At 49.0% G+C, this 27,265-nt stretch overlaps 1 protein-coding gene across 1 annotated transcript in view; it reads left to right on the top strand.

The window, feature by feature from the left end:
- The window catches only part of BMP2K (BMP2 inducible kinase), a gene marked incomplete in the record, with an annotated part of 1,991,334 nt that overhangs the window by 56,422 nt on the left and 1,907,647 nt on the right, over window positions 1–27,265 (top strand). The window contains 1 exon segment of the mRNA XM_044061221.1: window positions 1,623–1,741. Within this exon segment, the coding sequence (XP_043917156.1) occupies window positions 1,623–1,741 (119 nt within the window).

Raw genomic sequence — 27,265 nt, 5'->3', positions numbered from 1 at the left:
CTCAGGGGATGGGCACAACAGTGCCCAGCTTACCACATATGCTTCAATACTTAACAGAGATGCTTCACAAGGGCTTTTCCTTCTCTTCTATTAAAATTCATGCCTCAGCCATTTCAGCACATTATAATACTGAGCCCACCCCTCTTCTCTCACCCCCTGCTGAAACAATTCCTCAGAGGGGCCAAATATTTAAGACTACCCAGGAGAGTCCGTACTCCAACCTGGGACCTTAACTTTTTGTATTGGAAAAACTCACTCTACCTCCTTTTGAGCCAGCTGCAACTGCAGAATTGAAATTCCTTTCTTGGATAACAGCCTTTCTTTTAGCCATCACCTTCAGCAAGAAGAGTGTCTGAATTACAGGCCCTCATGGCAGTGGAGCCCTTCATCATCTTTCATGCAGACAGGGTGTCCCTCTGGACCAATCCTTCCTTTATGCCCAAAGTGGTATCCAGTGTGGCCCTTAATCAGTCCATTCATTTGCCAACCTTTTCTAATCCACAGAACAAAGGAGAACGAATACTGCACTCTTTGGACGTGCACATACAACTTGGAGTTTATTTGGACAGGACTAAGCCTCTCAGGAAAACTGAACAGCTGCTAGTTGCCTTTGCTGCAGGGGCAGAGGGGAAGGCCATTTCAAAGCAAACCATTTCTAAGTAGATAGGCCATTGCATTCATTTCTGCTATAAGGACCATGGAAAACCTACCACACAGGGGAATAAGATCACATTCCACCAGGGCTGCATCTACTTAAACAGCCTTTCTCAGAGGTGTTCCTACCAGGAACATCCTAGAAGCTGCTACCTGGAGTTCTGTACATACCTTCACTAAGTATTACCACTTGCTAATTTTTTCTAAATCCAGAGCTGGTTTTGCCACTGCAGTCTTGCATGGCCTAATAGCTGGTCCTAATGCTCTCTAATTACCTCTTCCCTTCCTTCGCTTTGGGAATCTACCCAAATGTAATGACTGCAACAGTGAAATACGAAGAACATAGTACAGTTGTGTACACTTACCATAAATGTAGATGTTCGAGTGTATTCACTGTTGCAGTCCTGGTTACCCTCCCTCCTGCCTTCTACTGGCAATACCTCTTCTTGTTTACTGTATTTAAGCTTTCTGGTGTATTTGCTTTTTATTGGAGGTGTAACCTTGTATATAATTGCTTCCCATTATGGGGACACCTGACATCTGGGGCAAGAAAATCTGATGTAATGGCGTTGGCTGCATGCTTTACACCCCTGACTACCTGACATCATGGAAGAAGAGACGGCAACCGACGCAGGACCCAAGACTTTGATAATCAGGCCGGCTGAGGGCTGCCTGCAAGCAGATAACCCAAATGTAATGACTGCAGCAGTGAATATACTCTAACATCTACATTTTATGGTAAGTGTACACAACTGTACTTTTATATGCTATTATTGTTATATATTTGTGTATTGTACACCCTGAGCTAAACTTGAAAATGGTACACTTATTTCAGAGTTTTAACTTTGTGAATAATTGAAATCTAATTAAGTTAAAATAAGTAAATTGCAATTAATACAGATTTTACGTTCTGATTTGTGATATTTATTGAAAAGGTTACTGTTTGGACTTCTGATTCTCTGTTCTAGGTGGTTTCTCTCTTGTATTTGTGGTGCGTACTCACAGTGGAATACGTTGTGCTCTCAAGAGAATGTCTGTTAATAATGTGCCTGACCTTAACATCTGCAAAAGGGAAATAACAATTATGGTAAGTGTGATACTGTAATACAGCATTGTGAGTTGCTGATGCTTTTACTAGGCTCTTAGCAAGATAGTACTGCTTTCATGTGTTCTTGATAGTGTTTTTCCAAGAATTTACACGTATTTCATACAAAAAAACAGATGCCATATTTTAAAACAATGCTGTTGTGTGGAGGATGCATGTGTCTTTCCTTATCACTGTTGCAGTATTCTTTGCAGATTGGGTATCCTTCTACTTATAGCTGAATCTCCGGCTGTCATACCAAAGTCTTATTTTCTTCCAGGTACCATATGCCAGATATATGTCCTACATCCAAGGCAAAAGGTACACAAGTGAAGTACGAGTGCCTTATCATGGAACATCATTTCTGCCAATCCAAATGCTTTCTTCTGAATTCAGTCTACAGGTCTTTCACCAAGTTGGTTCAGCTACTGAGCAGTGACAAGATAAGTGCCCCACTGGGGTCTTACCCTTCCTTTTTATTTCCTTTTGTGGCTGTATCTTTTTTCATGTCATCCAGGAAGGGGAAAGTGAATTTGGGAGGCAGATTCCCCATATAGATAGACGTGACAAGTGTTTTTTTTTTGTTTGACTGCTTCTCAGGATTATACCCACTGAGATTTTCAGGCGTTTGTAACAAAGGCTCCCCTTTCTCTTTACTTGAAGAGTCAATGTTTGAAGCTTTTGGTCCAGGGCACCATGGCTTCTGAATCCACTTGCCCTGGCTTTCAGCTCTTGTTTAAAGAGAAGCCTAAAAAAGGTGTGTATCGAGTCTGCTGCTCTCCACCTTCCTCCAGACATTTCCATCAGGGTTGGATGAAGAATCCAAGGAGTGTCCAGTGCTGGTGCATGCTCCCTGTGCCACAACCCAATTGGAGGCTGACTGAGGCTGTGCTTGTGTCTGCTAAAGATGTGGAGGGGAACCACATCTGATTATATGAGAGCAGCCTAGAGGGGATACTACTTGGGGAGGAAGTCCCTAGTACTCTTATGGGGTCTGAGCCTCCTGGGATTGTTTGGGCTGATGTCCCCCTGAAAAAGAAACAGAAGACCTTACCTATGTGGCTCCTGTGGCATAGGATCCTCACTAGGCCTTTTTAATGGCCTTATGGCTTTAAAGCCTCCTCAAGGCTTGTATGAACCGTATTTTGTTCTATGATCTTTCTTTTCCTTCTAAATGGCATAAGGCGTCAGAGCCCTCTGAAGTAACAGATTCGGAAACTGGGGAAAAGTTCTTTGATTACTCTTCTCCACTCCATTTTACTCTTGCCTTTTGGTCTGAGGAGGATTCTGTTTCTCCAGATTTCTCTGTGGAAGAATTATCCTTTGGGGATACTGTGGTATGTATGGTAGAATGTTTTAAATATGAATATTCCCAAGTTTCGGATGTCCAAAAGATGTACTGTGAGTTCTTGCAGACTGATTCACTTCGTCTTTCTGCATGCTTTTGGACATTTTATGTGGAATCTCAATCCTCTGATTCTCAGCCTTCTGCAGCAAAGAATTCTGACAGATTCTGTAAAGTCCCTGAAACCCAGAAATTTTTATACAAAAAAAACTTCTGACCTTCCTGTGATTTTCTTAGCTACTAACAAAGCCGTCTAAATTGCTGACCTCTTCTAAGCTTCTACCTTCAGACAAAGACAGCTGTGCTGTGGACCACTATGAGGAAAAGTGTTTTCTGCTACTTTATCTTTCAAGGCCATTAACTGCTGGACCCATGACTACCGTATTTTCCCGAAAATAAGACCGGGTCTCCTACTCTTTCCCCTGCCAAAATACACATTAGGGCTTATTGTCAGGAGATGCCTTATTTACCCACACCGTTCAACAATCTACCGTTATTCATTTATTCATGTACACAAATTGACATTTATTTCATACTTTTCTGTTATTGGACAATAGTTCTAAGTAACGCTTTAACAGTTGTGTGAGAATTCTACATAAACAGTGCACCAAACATTTCAACTTCAGAATGTCTTCACCTTGGCTTTCACAGTTATTCAAATACAGTCATGTCATCTTCTTCTGGAACATTGTCATAAGCGTCCAACCCCCGAATTTTGACCTGAATTTCTTGACTCCATTTCCTGTAGAACCATTGGCCCCAATCTGTCATGCCTAGCAATGGAGCTCCCCTTAAATGAGCAGTGCTTGCCAATGGGCAACACAGCTGTCAGTGATTTTATCCCATGAATTTTTCACCCAAGTCATGACCTCTTGCAGGCTAGGCTTCACAAAGTTTCCATGCTGATTTCTCTCCATTCTATTTTCAATGTAGTCATTTGAGTTACATGCGCAAATGGTCCTTGAATGGCTTGTTTATTGCAATATCAAGAGTCTGGAGATAGGCAGTCATTCCTGCAGGAATCATTATTTGATCTATTCTTCACTGTGCAAGGAATTTCTTCATTTCTTTAGCCCGGTGAGTGCTGGCTGAACCCCAGACTAGCAGACCTCTTTTGCCACCTTGCAAAACAAGTGGCAGCATTACATCGACCCACTTTCTTATAGCTGGTTGTGTGCACCAGGCTGTTTTGATTTCAAGAATGTAAATGCCTGAAACATGTTCAGTCTTATTTTTCTTGCCCTTACTAATGATTAGAGGTGGGATTTTCTTTCCATCTAGATGAATTGCCAAAATACAGGTAACGTGCATTCTCGTAACCAGTGGAGGGAATGTAGATTGATGAGACACCCCTCTGATCAATTGTTTGAGATCCTTGGCCAGTAAACACTGCAGTTTCATCCATAGCAATCGTGTTGGAGAGTTGGTATTTAGAAAAGTCAATACCATCAGCAAAGGACTTGAACACAAGTGCACGTTTAATAACTTCATTATCTTCCAGCTTGAACAGTGTTTATCTTCGAGACCGTTCATATCACTGAAGGAAGCCATCCAGCCAATGTTGTGATGCTTTGAATTCTTCTGGGGTTATTTCTAAATGTGGTGCCATTGCAAGGGCAAAAGCTTGGATATCAGCCCTGCGCACAACCAAAGCCTTTACTCTCGAGTTAGCAATCCACTCATAGATGACGTCTTCCAGCTCAGGAAATAATGGTTGCTTACCTGATCCACACTCGCACATCTTAGCATTTCCCTCATCAGCCTGTTGACTGAGGTTATCACATGCTGCACACCATTTTCGGACCATTCGGAGATCTAACTTCTTCTCTTTGCAGAAAGCCATCAGATTCTTTCCCCGGGAGTCTGTCGTGCGTTAACTAGCTTAACTGGGGCTTATTTTTGGGGTAGAGTTTGTATCATGACCACCCTGGAAAACCATGCTAGGCCTTATTCTCTGGTTAAGTCTTATTTACAAAGAAATACGGTATGTAACCCGGTAAGAGCTCTCCCACCTGAGTAGAAGTGGAAGCCATGAGGGGGTCCCTCCCGATGGAAGTCCTTAAGGGAGAGAGGCAGAAAATGGCCGGGCTGGGGAGAGCTGCCACCTGGGTGAGGGGGTCCAGACTGCAGCCGCCTCCAGGATGGAGGTCAGAAAGGGGATGGGCAGGGAGTGCTCCCTCCTGTGTGGGAGGGTCTGGATCGTGCCCTCCAGTGGGATGGAAGTCCCCAAGGGAGCGTCTGGTGGAAGCCTGCAGTGCCAGAAGTGCTCCTGCCAGGCAGGGGGAAGGCGTCAGTCGCCCGGTACCCAACAGCATTCCCGAAATGTCACAAAGTCCCCAGAATGGCTCTGGACCGGAAAGGAGAGGGACGTGGAAGTCCCGATGAGAGCGTGCCTGCCCCTCGCTGTCTGAGTGGAGTTCCGCGAGGGCAGCCGGGATCGGAGGGAGGTCCCGCTGAGAGGCAAGGAAGGCACTAGGACATGGCACGGTTTGGCAGCCTGCAGGGGATATGCAGGAGACGGGGACTATGGTGCTCTGGACCTGAAAGGGGGATGTGGAAGTCACAATGAGAGTGCGCCTGCCCCTCAGCGGCTGAGGGGAGCTCTGCGAGGGTGGCCTGGATTGGAAGGAGGTTCCCTTGAGATGCTCTGAGGGCACAGGGACACTGCACGGTTTGGCAGTCTGCAGGGGACATGGATGCGGCGGGGTCCCCTGAGGTGAGTTAGAGGCACTGGCCAGCAGAGTTGCCTGACAGCATGGGCATGCCGAGGGCTGCACCCGGAAGCCAGGTCTGCGATCCTGTCCTCCCAGGCTCCAGGGGTGCGGAGATAAAGCTGCCGTGGTGTCTTGTGCCCGGGTTTGGCAGGGGGAGTCTGTAGTGCAGGCATGCCGAGGGCCACCCGCAAAAGCGAGGGCTGTGATCCCGTCCTCCCAGGCCCCAGGGGTTATGGAAATATGGCTGCCATGGCATCTTGCGCCCAACTCCGGCAGGGGGAGTCTGCCGACAGCGCAGGCATGCCAAGGGCCATCCTCAGAAGCCAGGTCTGCAGTCCCATCCTCCCAGGCCTCAGGGGTGTGGAGATATGGCTACCATGGCGTTTCACACCCGGCTCTGGTGGGGGGAGTTGCGGCTGTGGTGGGGGGAGTTGGCAGACAACACGGGTATGCCAAGGGCCACCTCCGGAAGCCAGGTCTGCAATCACGTCCTCCCAGGCCCCAGGGGTGCGGAGATATAGCTGCTGTGGTGTCTTGTGCCTGGGACCGTCCGCAGGTGCCGGGTCAGCCTCTGGTTCTTAACCCGGGACTGCGCAGATGCCGCACTGCGAACGGCACTACTCAGGGGGCAAAGGGACATGTGCCAGAAGTTTTGAAGTGAAGCACGTTTGTCGGTGCCTGGCACGGCCAAGGAGCGAGACAGAGGCACCAGACAAAATGGGCTGAGATGCAGGGACCTGGGCCATGTCCTGTGTGAGTTTGAAAGCCCTAGGTAGAGGGCAAAGGGGAGAACTGGTGTCATGGAAGTCTGGATGAGGGTCTGGCTGAGGCCTCGTGGACCAGCAGAGTTGCACGAGGCTGGGAAAGATCGAAGGGAAGCTCCCATGAGAGGCTCTGAGGGTAGGGTTGACCTATTCCGATTTGGCAGTCTCCAGGAGTTATGTAACCCAGGAAAAGGGTTCTCCTGCGTGGGTAGAACTGGAAACCATGAGGGGGTCCCTCCCGATGGAAGTCCTTAAGGGAGAGAGAGGTGGAAAATGGCCAGACTGGGAGAGGTGCCACCTGGATGAGGGGGTCTGGACCACAGTCCCCTCCAAGATGCAAGTCTGGAAGGGGGATAGAGGTGGAAAGTAGCCAGACAGGGAGCACTTACTCCTGTATGGGTGGGTCCGGATTGTGCCCCCCACAAGTGGGATGGAAATCCCCAAGGGAACGTCTGACGGAAGGCTGCAGGGACAGGAGTGCTCCTGCCAGGCAGGGGGAAGGCAGCCCTGAAATGTCACAAGTCCCCAGAATGGCTTTGGACCTGAAAGGAGGGGGACATGGAAGTCCCAATGAGAGCGTGCCTGCCTCTTGGTGGCCAAGGGGAGCTCTGCGAGGGCTCCGGGATCGGAGGGAGGTCCACCTGAGAGGCTCCGAGGGCACGAGGACATGGCACATTTTGGCAGCCTGCAGGGGATATGCGGGAGACATTGACTGTGGTGCTCCGAACCAGAAAGGATGGGGACGTGGTAGTCCTGATGAGAGCGTGCCTGCTCCTCAGTGGCTGAGGGGAGCTCCACGAGGGTGGACTGGACTGGATCGGAGGGAGGTCCTCCTGAGAGGCTCAGAGGGCACAGCGACACGGGATGGCTTGACAGTCTGCAGAGGACATGGAGGTGGTTGGGTCCCTGAGGTGAGCCTTGGGCTGCAGCTGGGTAAAGAGGTTTCTCTGCAGGGTCGATGGGGAGGGTTGCTGTGGTAGGCCGTTACTGAAGTCCTTAAGGTAGCTTTGTGTGGGGGCCTGCAGACCTGGAGACCTCCTGGCCAGACATCCGACCCTGCCCCATTTCTCAAAGGTGTTCTTGAAAAATCACAAAGTCCTCAGAGTAGCTCTGGATTGGAAAGGAGGCGGACTTGGAAGCCCATATAAGAGTGTACCTGCCCCTCCGCGGCCGAGGGGAGGTCCGTGGGGGAGTTCATACTCTGCAGGTTGGCTCCCCTGATCGCCTGGCGGGCACGCATGATCCGGCACGATTTGACAGCCACCAGGGGTTAAGGGACGACGGGGTGTCTAAGTGCAAGTCCGTATGAGAGCGGATCTGCCCCTCAGCGGCCGAGGGGAGTTTGTGGGGCTGGTTGCAGCCTGCAGGTTTGCTCCACTGATGGGCACGCGTGATCTGGCATGATTTGGCAGTCTCCAGGAGTTAAGGGACGGCAGGGCGTCTCATCACAGTGTGAGTCTGGATCACAGCCCCAGGGGAGAACGTTCTGTCAGGTGTGTGCGTGGGGTTGAGGTGCCCTCATGGGCCTCTTCCTCCCAGCCTGAAGTCCATATGAGAGTGGATCTGCCCATCTGTGGCCATGGGGAGTTCACTGGGGCTGATCGCACCCTGCAGGTTCGTCCCCTGGGAAGGGCTGGTGGGCACGCTTGATCTGGCACGATTTGGCAGCCTTTGGGAGCTGAAGGATGATGGGGTGTCCCATTAAAATGTGTGAGTGCCCCAGTCTGGGTCCCAGCCCAGGGAGAGGGAAGACTGGGTGTCCCGCCAGAGTCCATGTCCCAGTCCTGGGTGATGTCCCGGCAGGTGTCTGCGTGGGATAGAGGTGCCCTTACCCACTATCCATCGATCAGGATGACTGACTCCCACTGGTGGAGGGCCCCCGCGGCTTGGCTGCCCTTACCCACTATCCATCGATCAGGATGATCGACTCCCACTGGTGGAGGGCCCCCGCGGCTTGGCTGTGTGTGTCATGGCTTGTGGGTTGAGCTTCTCCACCCCATGAGCGAGGTGCGCGCATCCCTTGGCGTCCGTGTGTGGCCGAAGCATGGTGGAGGCTCTCTCCCACCTTTCTCTGGCTATGAGTGCTGATGAGCACTGTGCTGGCCTGTGGCTCTCCAGGGTCACGGTTGCCGGTCCATGACCTGCACCCGGGATGCCCCCTCTGCGGGGAGAGGGACCCCTCCTGTTGGCAGAGGTGTGGGATCTGGCCCCTCCGCTCTGTCCACCCACTGAGGTGCTCCTATCTGGTTGATCCTGCCAGTAGCATATGCTTATCTCAAAGATTAAGCCATGCAAGTCTTGGTGCACACTGACGCTACAGTGAAACTGCAAATGGCTCATTAAATCAGTTATGGTTCCTTTGATTGCTACACTGTTACTTGGATAACTGTGGTAATTCTAGAGCTACTACATACTGACGAGCGCTGACCTCCGGCGGCGTGCATTTAACAGACATAAACCAATCCGGGTCTCGGTCCGGCAGCTTTGGTGACTCTAGATAAACTCGGGCCGATCGCATGCCCTTGTGGTGGCGACATGACATTCAAATGTCTGCCCTATCTGTGCCTACCATGGTGACCACTGGTAACTGGGAATCAGGGTTCAATTCCGGAGTGGGGGCCTGAGAAACGGCTACCACATCCAAGGAAGGCAGCAGGCATGCAAATTACCCACTCCCACCTCGGGGAGGTAGTGACGAAAAATAACAATACAGGACTCTTTCGAGGCCCTGTAATTGGAATGAGTACACTTTAAATCCTTTGAGGATCTATTGGAGGGCAAGTCTGGTGCCAGCAGCTGCGGTAATTCCAGCTCCAGTAGCGTATATTAAAGTTGCTGCAGTTAAAAAGCTAGGAGTTGGATCTTGGGATTGGGCTGGCGGTCTGCCACGAGGTGAGCAACCGCCTGTCCCAGCCCCTGCCTCATTGTGCTCCCTCGATGCTCTTAATCGAGTGTCATGGGGGTCCAAAGCGTTTACTTTGAAAAAATTAATGTGTTTAAAGCAGGCCAGTTACCTGAATACTTCAGCTAGGAATAATGGAATAGGACTCTGGTTCTATTTTGTTGGTTGGAGGTGAAATTCTTGGACCGGCACAAGACGAACGAAAGTGAAAGCATTTGCCAAGAATATTTTCATTAATAAAGAATGAAAGTCGGAGGTTCGAAGACAATCAGATACCGTTGTAGTTCCATAAACGATGCCAACTAGTGATCTGGCGGTGTTATTCCCATGACCCGCCAGGGAGCTTCCGGGAAACCAAAGTCTTTGAGTTCCGGGGGGGGAGTATGGTTGCAAAGCTGTAACTTAAAGGAATTTGACGTAAGGGCACAACCAGGAGTGGAGCTTCTGGCTTAATTTGACTCGATACGGGAAGCCTCGCCTGGACACGGAAAGGATTGACAGATTGATAGCTCTTTCTAGATTCTGTGGGTGGTGGTGCATGGCTGTTCTTAGTTGGTGGAGCAATTTGTCTGGTTAATTCCGATAACGAATGAGACTTCGCCATGCTAACTATTTATGCAGTCCATTGCGGTCGTCTCCAACTTCTTAGAGGGACAAGTGGCTTTCAGCCACTCTAGATTGAGCAATAATAGGTCTGTGATGACCTTAGATGTCCGGGGCTGTATTCGTGCTACACTGACTGGATCAGCATGTGTCTACCCTTGGCTGACAGGTCTGGGTAATCTGTCTGATTGCAGTCATTCCCCATGAACGAGGAATTCCAAGTAAGTGCGAGTCATAAGCTCGCGTTAAGTCCCTGCTCTTTGTACACACCACCGGTCTCTACTACCGATTGGATGGTTTAGTGAGGTTCTTGGTTTGACCCTGGCGGTGCGCCAAGAAGACTATCAAACTTGACTATCTAGAGGAAGTAAGTCATGATCCTTCCGCAGGTTCACCTACAGAAACCTTGTTACGAACGCCAAGAGTCCTGCGACGGTGCTGTCCCTGGGTACCGGGGCCTCTCCTTGCTCCGCCATTTTGACCCTCTGTCTCTCTCTCGTCTCATTGTGCGCCCTGGTGGAGGCCAGCAGAACTAAGCCCGTGGCTCGTGGGAGGAGGGAGTGAGAGGAGGAGTGGTGTCTGTTCCCCCTTGCCTCCTGGCGGCGGGAGGGAGGGGGTCCGTCCATGTGGTGGGAGGGATGTGTGGGTGCTCCTCGGCTGCCATGAGGGGATGGTGGTGGAGGGTGCACCTGGCCCAGTGGTGCAGTCTACCGCGTGCCCCGCATGTGGCTGGCTCCCTGTGTGGTAGGGAGAGGGTGCCATCCCAGCAGGGGAGTGGTGGCCTCCTCTCTGGTTGTGCGGGGCCATCCCTGGGGGTGGCACACCGGAGTCCTCTCCCCTCTGTCGGTCATGGGTACCTTTTGGAGGATGCCCCGCTCCACGTGGGATGTTGGTTCAAAGACCCGGAAGGTCAGCGGTGTGGCCACACGCTGGCTGCCGCAGGACTCCCTGCTGTCTTGTAACCCCAGTCTGGGCGCCCACGACGACACCTGTGAAACCTCGCATGCTCATCTTGGGATGCAATGCCGCTTGGGCAGCGGTGCCACGGCAAATGAAAACTGTACGACTGAGTGGTGGATCGCTCGTGCGTCTATAAAGAACGAAGCTAGCTGCGAGAACTAATGTGAATTGCTGGACACGGATCATCGACACTTCAAATACACTTTGCAGCCCCGGGTTACTCCTGGGGCTACGCCTGTCTGAGGGTCGTCGTGCCTTCCATCGCCCCCGGGGGTGTCTGGCCCCCATTGAGGGTGCGGCCGGGAGTCGAGGGAGCTTGCTGTGGATGGAGGAGAAGAGTCCCCTGCTACTCCGAGTCGAGAAGCCCATCTGAGGACGGGAGGGAGCAGGTGTGTGTCTGGCATGCCCCCCCTGGAGGCTGTTGGTGGTACCACCACTGGGCTGCCTTCCTGGGGTAGAGCCCGACATCCGCCTGCCTGGTTCCCGTGTGTCAGGGCTGTGTCGGCTGTCCTCTGCCGTTTGGAGTCTGGTGGTAGGGAGTTGGGTGCTTGGGGGCCAGGGGAGGATGGGTAGGCTGTCCACCCCTGAGGCCCCTGCTGTCCCCCCCGCATGACCACGCTCTGAACATGACCTCAGATCAGATGTGACGACCCGCCGAATTTAAGCATATTACTAAGCAGAGGAAAAGAAACTAACCAGGATTCCCTCAGTAAGGGAGAGTGAAGAAGGAAGAGCCCAGCGCTGAATCCCCGCCCGGGCGACAGACGCAGGGAAATGTGGCGTACGGAAGTCCATCTCCACAGCGCCGTCCAGGGGGCCCAAGTCCTTGTGATTGAGGCTCTGCCGTTGTTTGTGAATGCAGCCCAAAGTAGGTGGTAAACTCCATCTAAGGCTAAACACCGGCACGAGACCGATGGCAGACAAGTACCGTAAGGGAAAGTTGAAAAGAACTTTGAAGAGAGGGTTCAAGAGGGAGTGAAACGTTCAGAGGTAAACTGGTGGGGTCCACGAGGTTTGCCCAGAGGATTCAAACTGGCAGCCGCGCCAGCTGCCTGGGTGAGGTGGATCCCCCTCTGGGGGGTTGGGGGGACCGTCCCCGGGCAATGCCGGCTGCTGTCGGGTGCACTTCCTCTGTGGCGGTGTGCTGGGACTGGCTCAGGTTTGGCCAGGAAGGCCGTGTGGAAGGTGGCTCCCCTCCCCTGATTGGAGTGCAGCATCAGCCCTCGCTGTGCCCTGGGGTCGTGGGAGACTACTGCTGCCGGCCCCGCCCTCGTGGTGGGGGCCAGGGAGCCCCAGCTCCCAGCAGGACTGTTGACTGGGCCAGGCTACCCTCAGTGTGGCCCGGCCGTGTCCTGCCGCTGGGCTGGAGGGCTCACCTTGGGTGCCCGGGGTCTGCGGCGATGTTGGTGACCCACCCGTCCCGTCTTGAAACACGGACCAAGGAGTCTAACAGGTGTGCGAGTCCGAGGGTGGGCAGGAGATCGCAAGGCGCAATGAAAGTGAGGGCCGGCGCGTGCCGACTGAGGCGGGATCCCCCCACTCTGCGCAGGGGGCACACCGCCGGCCAGTCTCATCCGTCCCATCGGGGAGGTGGAGCGTCAGTGCACCTGGTGGGACCCAAAAGATGATGAACTATGCCTGGGCAGGGCGAAGCCAGGCGAAGCTCTGGTGGAGGTCCGTAGTGGTCCTGACGTGCAAATCTGTCGTCCAACCTGGGTATAAGGGCGAAAGACTAATCAAGCCATCTAGGAGCTGGTTCCCTCCAAAGTTTCCCTCCGGATAGCTGGCGCTTGCCGGGCGAAGTTTTATCTGGTAGAGCAAATGATTAGAGGTTTTGGGCCGAAATGATCTCAACCTATTCTCAAACTTTAAATGGGCAAGAAGCCCGACTCGCTGGCTTGGAGCCGCACATGGAATGTGAGCGCCCAGTGGACCATTTTTGTTAAGCAGAACTGGTGCTGCGGGATGAACCGAATGCCAGGTTAAATCGCCCGATGCCAACGAGGGCCAGCACGGTGGCACTGAAGCCCAGGACGAGGGCCGGGTGGAGCTGACGCGGGTGCAGATCTTTGTGGTAGTAGCAAATTATTCAAATAAGATCTTTGAAGGCCAAAGTGGAGAAGGGTTCCATGTGAACAGCAGTTGAACATGGGTCAGTCGGTCCTGAGAGGTAGATGAGTGCTGTTTCGAAGGGATGGGCGATGGCCTCAGTTGCCCTTGGGTGACCAAAAGGGAATCTGGTTCAGATCCCTGAATCCAGAGCAGCGGAGACGGGCGTCTCGTGGTGTCCTGTGCGGTGATGCAAACGATCGAGGAGTAGCTGGCGGGGGCGCCTGGGAGAGTTCTCTTTTCTTTGTAAAGGGCAGTGTGCCCTGAAATGGGTTCGCCTTGAGAGAGTGGCCCACGCCCTGGAAAGCATCGCACTTGGCCCTAGAAAATCTGGGGCAGAAGGGTGCAAGTCTCGCGCCGGGCCGTACCCATATCCGCAGTAGTTCTCAAAGGTGAACTGCCTCTGGCATGTTAGAAGAATGTAGTTAAGGGAAGCCGGCAAGCCAGATTCATAACTTTGGGATAAGGATTGGCTCTAAGGGCTGGGTCAGTCGGGCTTGGGTGTGAAGTGGGGCTGGGCACGTGCCGTGGCTGGACGAGGCGTTGCCCCCTTGCCGTGCCCCCCCCCTCCCAGGGGGGTCTGCGGCAGTGACTCTGGATGCGTGCTGGGCCCTTCCTGTGGATTGCCCCAGCCCCGAACAGTGCCCCACATCGTCCGGCAGCTAGGAGCTGACTTAGAACTGGTGAGGACCGGGGGAATCAGACTGTTTTAATTAAAACAAAGCATCATGAAGGCTCGAGACTGGTGTTGACACAATGTGATTTCTGCCCAGTGCTCTGAATGTCAAAGTGAAGAAATTCAATGAAGCACAGGTAAATGGCGGGAGTAACTATGACTCTCTTAAGGTAGCCAAATGCCTCATCATGTAATTAGTGAAGCGCATGAATGGATGAACGAGATTCCCACTGTCCCTACCTACTATGTCAATGTGTTGACAGTTGTGTGAGAATTCTACATAAACAGTGCACCAAACATTTCAACTTCAGAATATCTGCACCTTGGCTTTCACAGTTATTCAAATACAGTCATGTCATCATCTTCTGGAATATTGTCATAAGTGTCCAACCCCCGAATTTCGACCTGAATTTATTGTGACTCCTTTTCCTGTAGAACCATTGGCCCCAATCTGTCATGCCTAGCAATAGAGCTGTCTTCAGTTGAGCACTGCTTGTCGAAGTAGCCTGCTCGTAGTGCATTGGCAACACAGCTGTCAGTGATTTTATCCCATGAATTTTTCACCCAAGTGATGACCTCCTGCAGGCTAGGCTTCACAAAGTTTCCATGCTGATTTCTCTCCATTCTATTTTCAATGTCGTCATTGAGTTCCATGTGCAAATGGTCCTTGAATTGCTTGTTTATTGCAATATCAAGAGTCTGGAGATGGGACAGTCATTCCTCTGCGGGAATCATTATTTGATCTATTCTTCTCTGTGCAAGGAATTTCTTCATTTCTTTAGCACGGTGAGTGCTGGCTGAATCCCAGACTAGCAGACCTCTTTTGCCACGTCACAAAACAAGTGGCAGCATTACATCGACCCGCTTCCTTATAGCTGCTTGTGTGCACCAGGCTTTTTCGGTTTCAAGAATGTAAATGCCTGAAACACGTTCAGTCTTATTTTTCTTGCCCTTACTAATGATTAGAGGTGAGATTTTCTTTCCATCTAGACGAATTGCCAAAATACAGGTAACACGTGCACTCCCGTAACCAGTGGAGGGAATGTAGATTGACGAGGCACCCCTCTGATTAATTGTTGTTTGAGATCCTTGGCCCATAAACACTGCAGTTTCATCCATAGCAATCCTGTTGGAGAGTTAGTATTTAGAAAAGTCAATGCCATCAACAAAGGACTTGAACGCAAGTGCACGTTTAATAACTCCAGTATCATCCAGCTTAAATAGTGTTGTTGATCTTCTTAGAGACAATTCATATCTCTGAAGGAAGCCATCCAGCCAATGTTGTGATGCTTTGAATTCTTCTGGTGATATTTCTAACTGTGGTGCCATTGCAAGGGCAAAAGCTTTGATATCAGCCCTGCGCACAGCCAAAGCCTTTGCCCTCCCTGTTAGCAATCCACTCACAGATGATGTCTTCCAGCTCAGGAAATAATGGTAGCCGACCTGATCCACACTTGCACTTCTTAGCATTTCCCTCGTCAGCCTGTTGACTCAGGTTATCGTATGCTGCATGCCATTTTCCGGCCATTCGGAGATCCAACTTCTTCTTCTTCTCTTTGCAGAAAGCCATCAGATTCTTTCTCTGGGAGTCGGCCACGATTCCTTTCTTGTACTTGACGAATAGCTCTATGTTAAGTTGTCTATCTCGCCTTCATTCTTGCTGGATGGGTTCGGAGCCGACCTCGGCTCCGACTCGGCCACTCTAAAAGCTCGAGAGTTGGTTCCACCGGCTCGAGGCTCCCCTTATATCCCACAATGCTAGGCGTGAGTTACCTCAGATCTCGTTTGCCGCTACAGCTATCGAGGTTGTTTTTCTACCGGCTCAGGTCAGTAGTTTAATCTGTCGATTTTAAAACTAGTTTAAATCCCCTTTTCTTAACTAAATTTTTTCATATTTCCCTTAGTTTAGTGTAATTTATCCCTTTTTCTTATTCCCATCCCTTTCTCTCAAGAACTTAAAGTTCTTCCCTTAGGCCTTCGGGCCCTGCTATCCCTAAGTGGAGTGTTTGTGTTTTGTTAGGGATATATTTTTTATACCTAAGCTAATTTGCTAGTTTTAATTTGTATAATCTAGTAGTGTAATCAGTGTGTGTGTGTTTTGTGTGGTGGTTACACTTTAGGTCCTTAATAATGTCTAAGGATTCAAAGGTCTCAGGCTTCAAGAAGTGTGACTCGTGCTGTCAGAAAATGTCTCTGACAGACGGTCACACTTCTTGTGTTTACTGCCTGGGACCTTTACACCTGCAGGACTCTTGTGCTGTATGCCATGGCTTCAGCCCCAGAGTCCTGCAGGAAAGAAAAAATAAACTTATTTTGAGAGGTTTACTTAAGCCTGAGGGTTCCCTTACCGTTACTTCGGGCAAACCCTCCAAGGCTTCTAGGTCCTCGGCTCCAGCTTCTGAGTCGAGGCCTAAGGCTTCAAAACCTCCTTCTACATCGGCTCCGGCTGGAGCCGATGAGTCTCAGACTGCAGCTTCTGTGGTTTCCTCGGCTCCGGCTGGAGCCGAGGTATTGAAATTCCTGTGTCGGCTCCGACTAGCACTTCCGAGCCCACATTTAGAAAGAGGTCCAGGTCACCGCCCCTTGGCTCCGTTCATTCGGCTCCAGCATCTCCCTTGCTGTCTGAACGGAGCCATAGATCTCACTCCTCTAGGTCATCGAGGCTTTCGGACCATGACCTTCAGAGGGTAGTGAGTCGACTTCTTAAGTCCGAGGCACTGGCCCAAATGCTTCAGAGCCCGACTCATCAGTCGATGCCTGACCCTGTTCCTCATTATGTTCCTCCTCCGACTCCTTTGAGCTCGGAGCCGGGCGTTGAACAGAGACTGTGGTAGCGGAGCCAATACAAATGTCTTCGGCTCCGTCGGCTCCGATTTCTTCCTTAGAAGAATCTCGGTGCCGGACTTCCTCGCCGGCTCCGAGGGTGAGTGGCATCGGACCCTTGTCCGACCCCGCTCTCCCTCTCGGTGCTTCGGCGCTGGTGAGTTCGGCTCCGACATCGGCCTCGGAGCCATCACTGTCGGTGCCGAGGGAGGTTTTCAGCTTTTCGAGCGGGACCTCTGGCTCTGCCTGACAGGGGTGTTCGAGGTCATGCGGAGTGTGTTGGAACCTGGTTCAACTCCACAGTCGGCTCCGTCCGCCCCTCCTTCTTCGGTGCCTCAGGTCAAGTCGACTCACTCCCTCATTCCAGACCGCAGAGAGCCAGCTCCTCAGGAATCCCCTGTGGGGATCTCATCCTCTTCCGAGGCCTCTCCTGAATTGGCAGAAGAGCCCCCTCGGAAGAGAAAGTGTAAGAGGAAACACATAGACTCACCTGAGTCTGTCACCTCTGACACAGATTTAGAGGATTCCGAGGGTTCCCCCCGTTCCCCTTCTGAAGATGTCTCCTTTGCAGACATTCTAGAAATCCTCAAACAGAGGGGAAATTGGCCAGCCCTCAGCCCTTCGGAGGATGAATCTGTGTACCTTGAGGCGTTTGGCTCTCACCCTTCCACCTCCTGGGTGTCTCCCCCCTTTGACCCCCTCATGCAGGTGGTAGCAAAAAAGGCATGGACGGCTCCTGACTCAGTGGACCCCACTCCCAGGAGACCCTCAAAATTTATCACGGCACCAGCAAATAAACAATTTCTGACCAAGGGAGTTTCTGTGGATGCTATGGTGGTTGCTGCTGCCACTAAGAAGGAACTAGCTGATCCTTCAGTGCCTGTCCATCCACCTAACAAGGACTCTAGGTCTATGGACAGGTACGGGAAGCGGATGTTCTCGTCAGCGACCTTTGCAATGCGTTCGCTGAACTACCTATGCCATTTTACTCGTCTTCAAAGAGACTTGATCAAAGAAGCGAGTGACATGTTGAAGGATCCTACAGCTGCGGGTTTTCAGGACAAGATGAACACTCAGCTGGCTACCCTGAACTCCATAGCTAACTCCTCCATGTGCCTCCTTTCGTATGCGGCTGATGGAGCGAGCAGGGCCGCAGGGACAGGTGTGGCCTTACGCAGGCATGCCTGGATGCGGCTATGCAACTTTGCGGACCCCTTTAAAACGTCGTTCACTAATTCCCCGTTTGATGGATCATCTCTTTTTGGTCCTCAAGTGAAAGAAACCTTGACTAGGTGCGAGACGGATGGCAAGACTCTTTCTGCCGTCGGAGTCCGTTTTTCTACTCCTTCTAGGCCTTACCCCAAAGGCCAGAAAAGTGGGAAAAAGTGGGAAAATGTGGTTCCGCAAACAATCTCAAGGGACTTCGCCTGACGCACAGAGTCGGTTCCCCGCCAGAGGCAGAGGGGGGAACAACAATGGTAGACGTCACCCTAGAGGCAGGGGGGGTCCGCAGAACCAGGGCAATCGAGAAACTTTCTCTGATAAGCCCTTTCAGCATCCCTGAGGTGTTGCCCGACTGCCCACCTTCGGAGGCAGTCGGGGGAAGATTGTCACTGTACCCAGAAGCCTGGCTATCCCTAACTCAAGACAAGTGGGTACAGTCCATCATTTCCGAAGGCTATTCCATTCCCTTCGTTCGCATTCCAAACCGATCAAAAAAATCCCTTCCAGATGTTCCACCCGCTCAAAGGGATCTTGCAGCTTTGGAAATTTCAAAACTGCTTGCAAAAAGAGCGATTCAGCCAGTTCCAGCAGACCAGCAAGGATCCGGAATCTACTCCAGGTTCTTTTAGTTCCAAAGAAAACAGGGGACTGGAGACCAATTTTGGATCTCAGTATCTTGAACAAGTCGGTCAAGAAAACAAGATTTCGGATGGTCACGCTACAGTCCATCCTTCCCCTATTGGGAAGAAAAAACTGGATGTGCTCTATAGACCTTCAGGATGCGTACTATCATATAAAAATGAACAGACGCTCCAGAAGATTCCTCCGCTTCAGGCTGGGAACCAGTCATTTTCAATTCAGAGCCCTGTCCTTTGGACTCACCACTGCTCCCCGGGTGTTTACCAAATGCATGGCAGTGGTAGCTTCTCACCTGAGACATCAAGGATTCCAGGTGTTTCCATATTTAGACGACTGGCTTCTCACAGCTCCCACCAAGCATCTTCTTCTAATGGCCAGGGACTACACCTTTCGCATTTGTCAAAACTTAGGCATTTCAATAAATTGCAAAAAGTCTGTTTTGTCGCCTTGTCGTGTTATTACCTTCATAGGCGCAATTCTAGACACAGTCAGCATGTCTGCGAGGCTAACGGATCAGAGAATATCAGACATACACAAACTGGTCTCGCTCCTCTTCAGCAGCAACAGAGTCAAAGCCAGGTTAGTTCTGAAAGTATTGGGGATTATGGCGGCTGCCATACCTCTTCTCCCATTAGCCAGATACCACATGAGAATCCTTCAATGGATGCTCTTCACACAATGGTCATACCAGCAACTTCCGATGTCCCACACCATTATGATTACGCAAACATGCAGGAATCATCTTCTGTGGTGGATGTCTTCCCCTCAGCTCTACTTGGGAAGACCCCTTGTTCCTCCCCCTCCGGTTGCTACTCTGACAACGGACGCCTCCCTGATCGGGTGGGGGGGGCATTATCAGGACAGAACTGTCCAGGGCACATGGCAACCAGACGAATGCCACTTGCACATAAATGTTCTAGAGATGAGAGCAGTGCTTTTAGCGTTGCAAGCCCTTCAAGACTCTCTTCCCTTGGGAACGATAGCAATCCAGACAGACACTATGTCTGTAGTGTGGTATATCAACAAACAAGGCGGAACCAGGTCCTATCCCCTATGTCGAGAAGCACTCAGACTGTGGCAATGGGCGATTTCTTCTCAGCGGTTTCTGATAGCAACGCACATCCCCGGGAAGTCCAATAAAATTGCGGACAAGTTGAGCAGAGCTATCCTCATGCCTCACGAGTGGTCTCTGAAAGATTCTATTGTGAGAAAAATTTTTCTCAAGTGGGGTCAGCCTTGCTGCGACCTTTTTGCTACTCCCCAAAACAGCAAGTGCAAAGATTTTTTCACCCTATTCCCGCTACCAGGCCAGCCCAGCAGAGACGCTCTAGTCCAAGTTTGGCCCCGGGGACTTCTGTATGCATTTCCTCCCTTCCCACTAATCTCTCAAGTGATACAGAAAGCTATCGCTCAGAAGGCCTCCTTGATCCTCATTGCTCCTTACTGGCCTCGACAGGTTTGGTTCCCCTTTCTACATCAATTTCTGTTGGAGCAACCTTGGCATCTGGACCTAGTTCCAGATCTTTTGATCCATCAGTCGGGTCAGTTTCATCGCTCCCTCCCCTCTCTGAACCTCACTGCTTGGTTCCTCCAATTTCAACCTTAGCCAGGCTTCCTCAAATATCTCATGCTGTTCAAGATATTTTGATAGCTTCCCATAAATCTTCCACTCGAAAGATTTATCTGAGTAAGTGGAAACGTTTCGCCTATTGGGCTCAAGGAAGGGACATAGATCCTTTCACGGCTTCCATCCAAATAGTCCTTGATTTTCTAGCTGAACTCTTCCATGCAGGTTCATCTCCTTCTACTCTTAAAGTTCAGTTGGCAGCTATTTCTAACTTTCATGTGGGCGTCTCAGAATCTGCCATAATGTCCCACAAGCTTTGCAAAGCCTTTTTGAAGGGAGTTTTTCTACTCTGACCTCCTATAAGAAATTCTCCTCCTCCTTGGGACCTAAATTTAGTTCTCAGTTCCTTGATTCTTCCCCCTTTCGAACCTGCAGCTTCCTGTTCTTTAAAATTGCTATCATGGAAGACTCTTTCTGGTAGCTATTACTTCAGCTAGAAGAGTTTCAGAACTTCATGCACTCAGCTGTCGACCTCCTTATCTGTTGTTCCATAAGGACAGGGTATCCTTACGAACCAATCCGTCCTTTTTACCTAAAATAACCTCGGCGTCTAACCTAAATCAAAGCATTGACCTCCCTGTGTTTTTTCCAGAATATTCTAATAGGTCTGAACAAAAATTGCATTGGTTAGATGTTCATCGTCAGTTAAGGTACTACTTGGATAGAACCAAACAATTCAGAAAATCTGACCAGCTGTTTGTCTCTTATGCAGAAGGCAGAAAGGGACTTTCTGTCTCTAAGGTATCACTATCTAGATGGCTGACATCTTTAATTTCCATTGTCTATGAAATACGACACCAAAAGCTACTTAACAAACCTAAAGCCCATTCCACCAGAGCTTTGGCTACTTCTATAGCTTTCCAAGACAGACTGCCTATAGACACCATTTGTGCAGCAGCTACTTGGGCTACTCCTCACACTTTCATTTCACATTATAAGTTGGATTTAGCTTCTAGGCATAGAGCTAATTTTGGTTCCACTGTGCTCAAGAGTCTGTTCCGTTAGGCCACCCGGGACAAGGTGCTAGGGACGCGGTCCCATCCAGCAAGAATGAAGGCGAGATAGACAACTTAACATATAGAAGTTATGTTCTTACCATAACGTTCCATGTTAGTTGTCTTCTCGCCTTCTTCTTAAGGCCCCACCCTCCTTCCCCCTGGCCTGGACAGACCTAGAGGAGTTTGATTGTGACCTCTCTTTCTACCACCTCTTTACTATAGGTATATGCTCTGCTGTGCATATTTTTTCCTGGATCAGGCTGTAGGTCACCCTTCTCTTCTCCCTTGTTTATAGAGGTGGACTTTGTTTCCAGTTATTCTGCTACTATTATTAGCTGGGCCTAGCTCACAAACGAGATCTGAGGTAACTCACGCCTAGCATTGTGGGATATAAGGGGAGCCTCGAGCTGGTGGAACCAACTCTCGAGCTTTTAGAGTGGCTGAGTCGGAGCCGAGGTCGGCTCCGAACCCATCCAGCAAGAAGAAGGCGAGAAGAAGACAACTAACATGGAACGTTATGGTAAGAACATAACTTCTATTTCTTTTTGCACTCATCTTGTCTGAGGGAGGTTAATTTGAAAACTTACGAGACCGGAGTGGCAACACAAAACGGCTCTTTTTACAAAGAGAAACAACCACAACCATGCACCATCATGTACGCATGCTTTACGCGCGTTGTCTGTACTTTGACCAATCAAAATACGCCTGCCAGTGTGCATGGGCCAAGGATCTCAACCAAGTGTGAGTGATGGTTAGGGTTACAGTCAGAATTGTGGAGGACTCCCAGGCAAAGAATCTTACAACTTTATGCAAAGAGAAGAAGTTGGGTGTCTGATTGGTCCGAAAATGGTGAGCAAAGTACTATAACCTCAGTCAACAGGTGTCAGTAATAATATTGTATAATTCAACACGTCCATCATGTGTTGTTGATGAGTTTAACTGGGGCTTATTTTTGTGGTAGGGTTTATATCATGACCATCCTAGAAAACCATGCTAGGCCTTATTCTCTAGTTAGGTCTTATTTACAAAAAATACTGTAGGTTTGTGTTGGTCTTCTCTCTCAGCTCGGGTATATTTTGACTTAATTTGGCTGTTTCTGAAGCCAACTTTTTTGCCATTTCCTTACTTGGCACTGCTTTGCAGGTGGCTTATTACATAAATTGCAGTTATGATGCGGCTGATGCCTTTTCTAGGGTCTGTGATGAGAAGGTATTCTTGATTATGCGTACAGGCTCTCCTTGATTAATTTAAGCCAAAGATCCCGGATTCTTCTTTAGATAACCACAGTCTCTTTGGCTGTGGTCTGGCTGACCTGTAAAATCCTTGAAGACCAGGGAGTTATACAGGTCCTGAAACCAATCATTTTGTCTCCTATCCCTAGGTTCCAGAGGAATTCCCCCTCTAAGTCTTCCTTTGTCCAAAGACCACCAGAGTAGCCTTATAGGGAGAAAAAAGTTCTCCCAAGAGGGTTTTCATAAGTCTTTTCAGGATGCTAAGACTCAGAAGCCTTCTTCCCTTGACACATTTGCCTCCTCTGATATTCAGCCACTTCTACCTCTCAGCCAGGTTTCACTTTCCCTCAGGTTGACTCTGTGTTCCTGTTTGGCAGTGGATAACCACAGACTCTGGGGTGCTTTTCGTTACCCAAAAGGGTTATTTTATGGTTAGGAAGTAATTTCCTCCCTTTATGGTCTTTCCCAACCTCCTCCTTGCCAATTCCCTAGTTTTCCTCTAATTCTGTAGCATTTTTAGTTGCAGGGAACCATTCAGTCATTTTTCTTCTATCAACAGGGCACAGGGTTTTATTCCAGGATGTTTCTGGTTCCCAGGAAGGAGGGGTCTTGGAGGCCCATTCTGGATCTTTCTTTACTCAACACTTTCCTGAAGGCTCCTTTCTTCAGCAATGCTGTTTCTTCAGTCTCTCTTCCCTCTGATGTTTCCCCAAGCTTTCCTGGTGTCTCTGGACTTGAAAGATGTTTACCTTTTACATTCCCATTTACTCTCTTTTCAGGAAATTTTTTACATTTCTCTGCATCTTCCTCACATTATTAGTTCTCTGTTTTGCCTTTTGGTCCATCTGTGGTCCAGAAGGGTTTTACAGAAAGTGTCTATCCCTGGTGATGGCCTCCTGCAGACTTCGGGGAATTTAAAATTTTCCCTTGTTGATCTGTTGATTCAACCTTTCTCCCCAGTATCATCATCTTTCAGGATCTTGAGTTTGCAGTCTTCTGCAAAGTCCTAAGGCTCACCTTGAACCTCAAAAGTCTGAGCCAACTTTTTCTCAAGATCAGATTGTGTTATGGATGGCTGTGGTACCACTTCCAAAGGTTCTGTCCTTGGCCTCTTATTTTCAATCCCTTCTTCCTCTTTCAGTGCTTCTTGCAAGGGGAATTCCCTTTGAGTTCAGGGGTTCATGGCATCCACTATTCTTATGGTTCTTTTTGCCAGACTCCATATGAGGAAGTTTTAGTGGTACCTGAAAGCTGTCTGGCTTCAGCATTACCATCATCTGGATCTTCCCGTTCCTCTATTACCTTGCAGAGGTTCGAGTTCCACTGGTGGGTTCAGAATTCTCTGAATCCCGGCTTGCCTTTTCAGGTTCCTCTGCTCACTTAGGAACTGTACACAGATGCTTCAGATCAGGATTGGGAGGCCTCTTCAAAAAATATCAGGGTGCAGGGGGGGTTGGGCTCCCCTACAACTATCGGATCATATCAATGTAAAGGAGATGAGAGCTCTGATCCTGGCTCTCCATGCTTTCCTCTCCCATTGGATCCCCTGACCTTTAAGGGTTTTTACTGATGTACAACAGTCCTGTGGTATATCAGCAAGCAAGGGGGGTACAAAGTCGTACCTTCTTTGCAGGCTCTGTCTACAGGATTAAGATTTTGCTGTATACCAGTACTTGACCGTTCAGCTGGTTTTACTTTCAGAACACAGTCTAGTGGCAGACACACTGACCAGGTCTAAGGTAGATTCTCTTGAATGGATGCTTCACAGGTAGATGTTTCTGGACATTATTCATCAGTGGGGTACTAGAGTTAATCTTTTTGCCTCTTCTTTGAACAGACAACTCCCTAAGTTCTGTTCAAGAGTGCCCAATCCTCTGGCTTGGAAAGTGGACACTTGTCTTTTGTCTTGGAAGGGGGTATTTGTATATGCCTATCCTTCTCTTCCTCTGTTACCAAAAGTGTTGCACAAGCTTTTGACACACCCAAAATCTTGTTAGTGACTCCTTTTGGGTTTAGACAGCATTGTTTCCCCCTTCTATTCCATCTGGCCGGGGGAAGTCCTTGCAAGTTACCTCGCCGGATGGATCTATTCGCACAAGACAAGGGATCTTTCATTCACCCTTCATTTTACTCCTTTGGGTGATAGGGTTTTGATTCCTTTTGGACATCACTTTTCTGAGGACGTGCTTTGGGTTTTGCAGAAGGCCAGAAAAGCCACTACTAGAAAATCCTGTGCGGCTATATGGAAGAGATTTTCTGTTTGGGGTCTCGAGCATGACCTGGACCCTTTTTTCCTGTTGGTATTCCTACAGTCCTTGTTATTTGTGTGAGTTGCTCACTTTGTGCCTGGCATATTTGTTTATTAAAGCTCATTTGTCAGACTTTTCTGCTTTTCGGCCTATAAATCACCACTGGATTCTAGTTTTGAAGTCAAACAATTTTTGAAAGGTGTCCTTCATATATAGAATCCAAGAAAACTTATTTTTTCTTCTTGGAACCTTTAATTTTTTTCTTGAGAAACTGCCTGTCTTCTTTTAAACCTGCAGTTTCTTCCTCCTTGCAGCATTGTACTTGAGGAAAATTGTACTGGTAATAGTCTTTAAGTAGTCCTTACTTCTGCCAAGAAGGTCTCTGAACTTGAAGCTATCATAGCAGTTCCTCCTTTTTTGGGTTATCACAGCAACAGGATGCGTCTTTGTGTCAGTTGCTCCTTTATGCCCAAGGTGGTTAGCAATTTGTCCTTAAACAATTCATCTTCCTTTTTTTTCCCCTTCTCCACCAAATTATAGTGAGAGGATCATTAACACTTTGGATTTACATAGACCACTCGGATAGATATTACCAGAACAAAACTAAACTGGATGGGAAACAGAAAATACACCCCTGGGATTCCACCCGTGTCCCTGCTGGAGAGGGGCTTTGTGTGCTGACTTGTCTAATCATGGGCTAAACTCCTTGGCTAGTTTTATAAGGGCCTCGGGGCCAATAGCCTAGTAACCTGCAGTGAACCTATGGACCTATGAAGATATTGGGTAATTTGAGCAGCCTTTGTTTTCTTTCATGCCAGGAAATTGGTTTCATATGTTCATAGGTAAGTACTAGGCTAGCTGCCCTTGTGAGCAACTTTAAGCTTAGCCAGTTTCCATTTTTGTGCTTGAATTAACCTATCCCATTTGATTAGAGATTTACCTTACTTATCCCATGGTCGATAATTATGTATTTCTCTAAATGAGAAGAACTGGAATCATAACAATGATACTTTTAGGGGACCCATGCATGGGATAAAGCATTTAGGGGCTGTCTGTGTCCACTGCTACCACAGGAGGCAGTCCTGGGGTGAATTTTCAGTTTCCCATCCATAAATCCAAGCTGTGCTTGAATGTGCACAAGGATGAACTTTGTTTTATGCAGATGGGGAGTCTGTTGCAGAGCAGCGGTATCCTCTGCCAGATGTACCTGTCCCTCCAAACCATTCTATTGATTTTGCAGAAGAGGTTTAAATCCCTAAACTGAGCATTTGATGCTATTTGACATTTTGATGTGCAGTAAATCCATCAGTATTGGGTTGGTGAAAGACAAACACAGGTCACCTCTTGGCAATCTGTAGGATTCCAAGTATAATGATGGGGCTTTAAACTGGTCTGTGTAGGACATGTTGTTTAGGCCTTGTATCCTTTTAGTAAGGTATCTCTGTGGGTGTTCCATTTGCATGTGTCTGGACAGATACGTGCCAAAGGCATCATATTCAGTGACTATGCAAACAGGTGAGCTCCAGAGTCTAAGGTTAAAACTATTCCAAACCATACCTTTAGTTCAGTCCCAATTCCCTTAGCTCTACTCATCCTTAAAGAGCTTGCTAGCAACATTTGGTTTCTATAAGCTGAAAAGCTCTAACATAGTGTCTTACTTACATTTCCTGGCTCCTGATTGTTTGTTTTTTTCTTTTCTATTTGGAATCCCTCCTGCTGGGTTGCTCTGCCCACTCCGTTCATCCTTTGGGCTCACTCTGCTCCCCTACCCTGCCACCATATCCCACCCATCCCTAGTGCTTCTACTGTTGAACACTAGGCTGACAATCCCTCACTCTATCCATCCAATTAGACGGACTTCCTGTTTCCTCCTCCTAGACCTATACCATGCTCATGCTTCACCTATCACTTTTTACTACCCCCATGTTACTATCTCACCTTACTACATATCACCACAACACATCCCAGACACCCACTTTTCATCACACCACAAGCCCACTACTTGATGTACATATCTCACCAACAGTCCTGCACTTGTCAATATTACTAGCCTCCAATATTTTCCATTTAAATTAATACTTACTAATGATGGTCACTATAATCCTCAGTTATTCAACAATGAACTTGTCAGATTATGGAAACTACTTGCCAACATTACCTCTAGGCTACTGCTTAGTGGTGACATCCACCCAACCCTCCTAGTCACTCTAGTCTCAACACCCCTGCACATCCAATCCTAAACAGAAAAAAATCAACACCCCTGCACATCCAATCCTAAACAGAAAAAAATCAGACCTATTGCTAATGAACATTTAATATTAGAAGTGTAGTCAACAAATTGGACATCCTCTCTGCCACTAGCTACATACTCCCCAGACATGGTCATAATCACTGAAACATTGTTAAAACCAAGTACAGAAGCTAATGAACTACTACCCCCAGGTTACTCCATACTACGGGTGGATAGACTCAACAGAAGAGAAGGTGGAGTTGCTGTCCTCTTTAAAGACCATCTCACTTTAACTTTCCTTTAATGCAAAACCCCACAATTGGACAGTGCAGAAATCATCTATGCCACACTAACCATAAATTCAAGAAAAATGCAATATAATTGTCTGCTATATCCCACCTGGAAATAATGTCTCAGATGTTCTTTGTGTTT

Source organism: Protopterus annectens, chromosome 2.part0, assembly GCF_019279795.1.
Source record: "Protopterus annectens isolate FY-2018-M chromosome 2.part0, PAN1.0, whole genome shotgun sequence".
Taxonomy (NCBI): domain Eukaryota; kingdom Metazoa; phylum Chordata; order Ceratodontiformes; family Protopteridae; genus Protopterus; species Protopterus annectens.
Note: the sequence above shows the minus strand (reverse complement) of the source record. Positions and strands in the feature narration are given on the sequence as shown.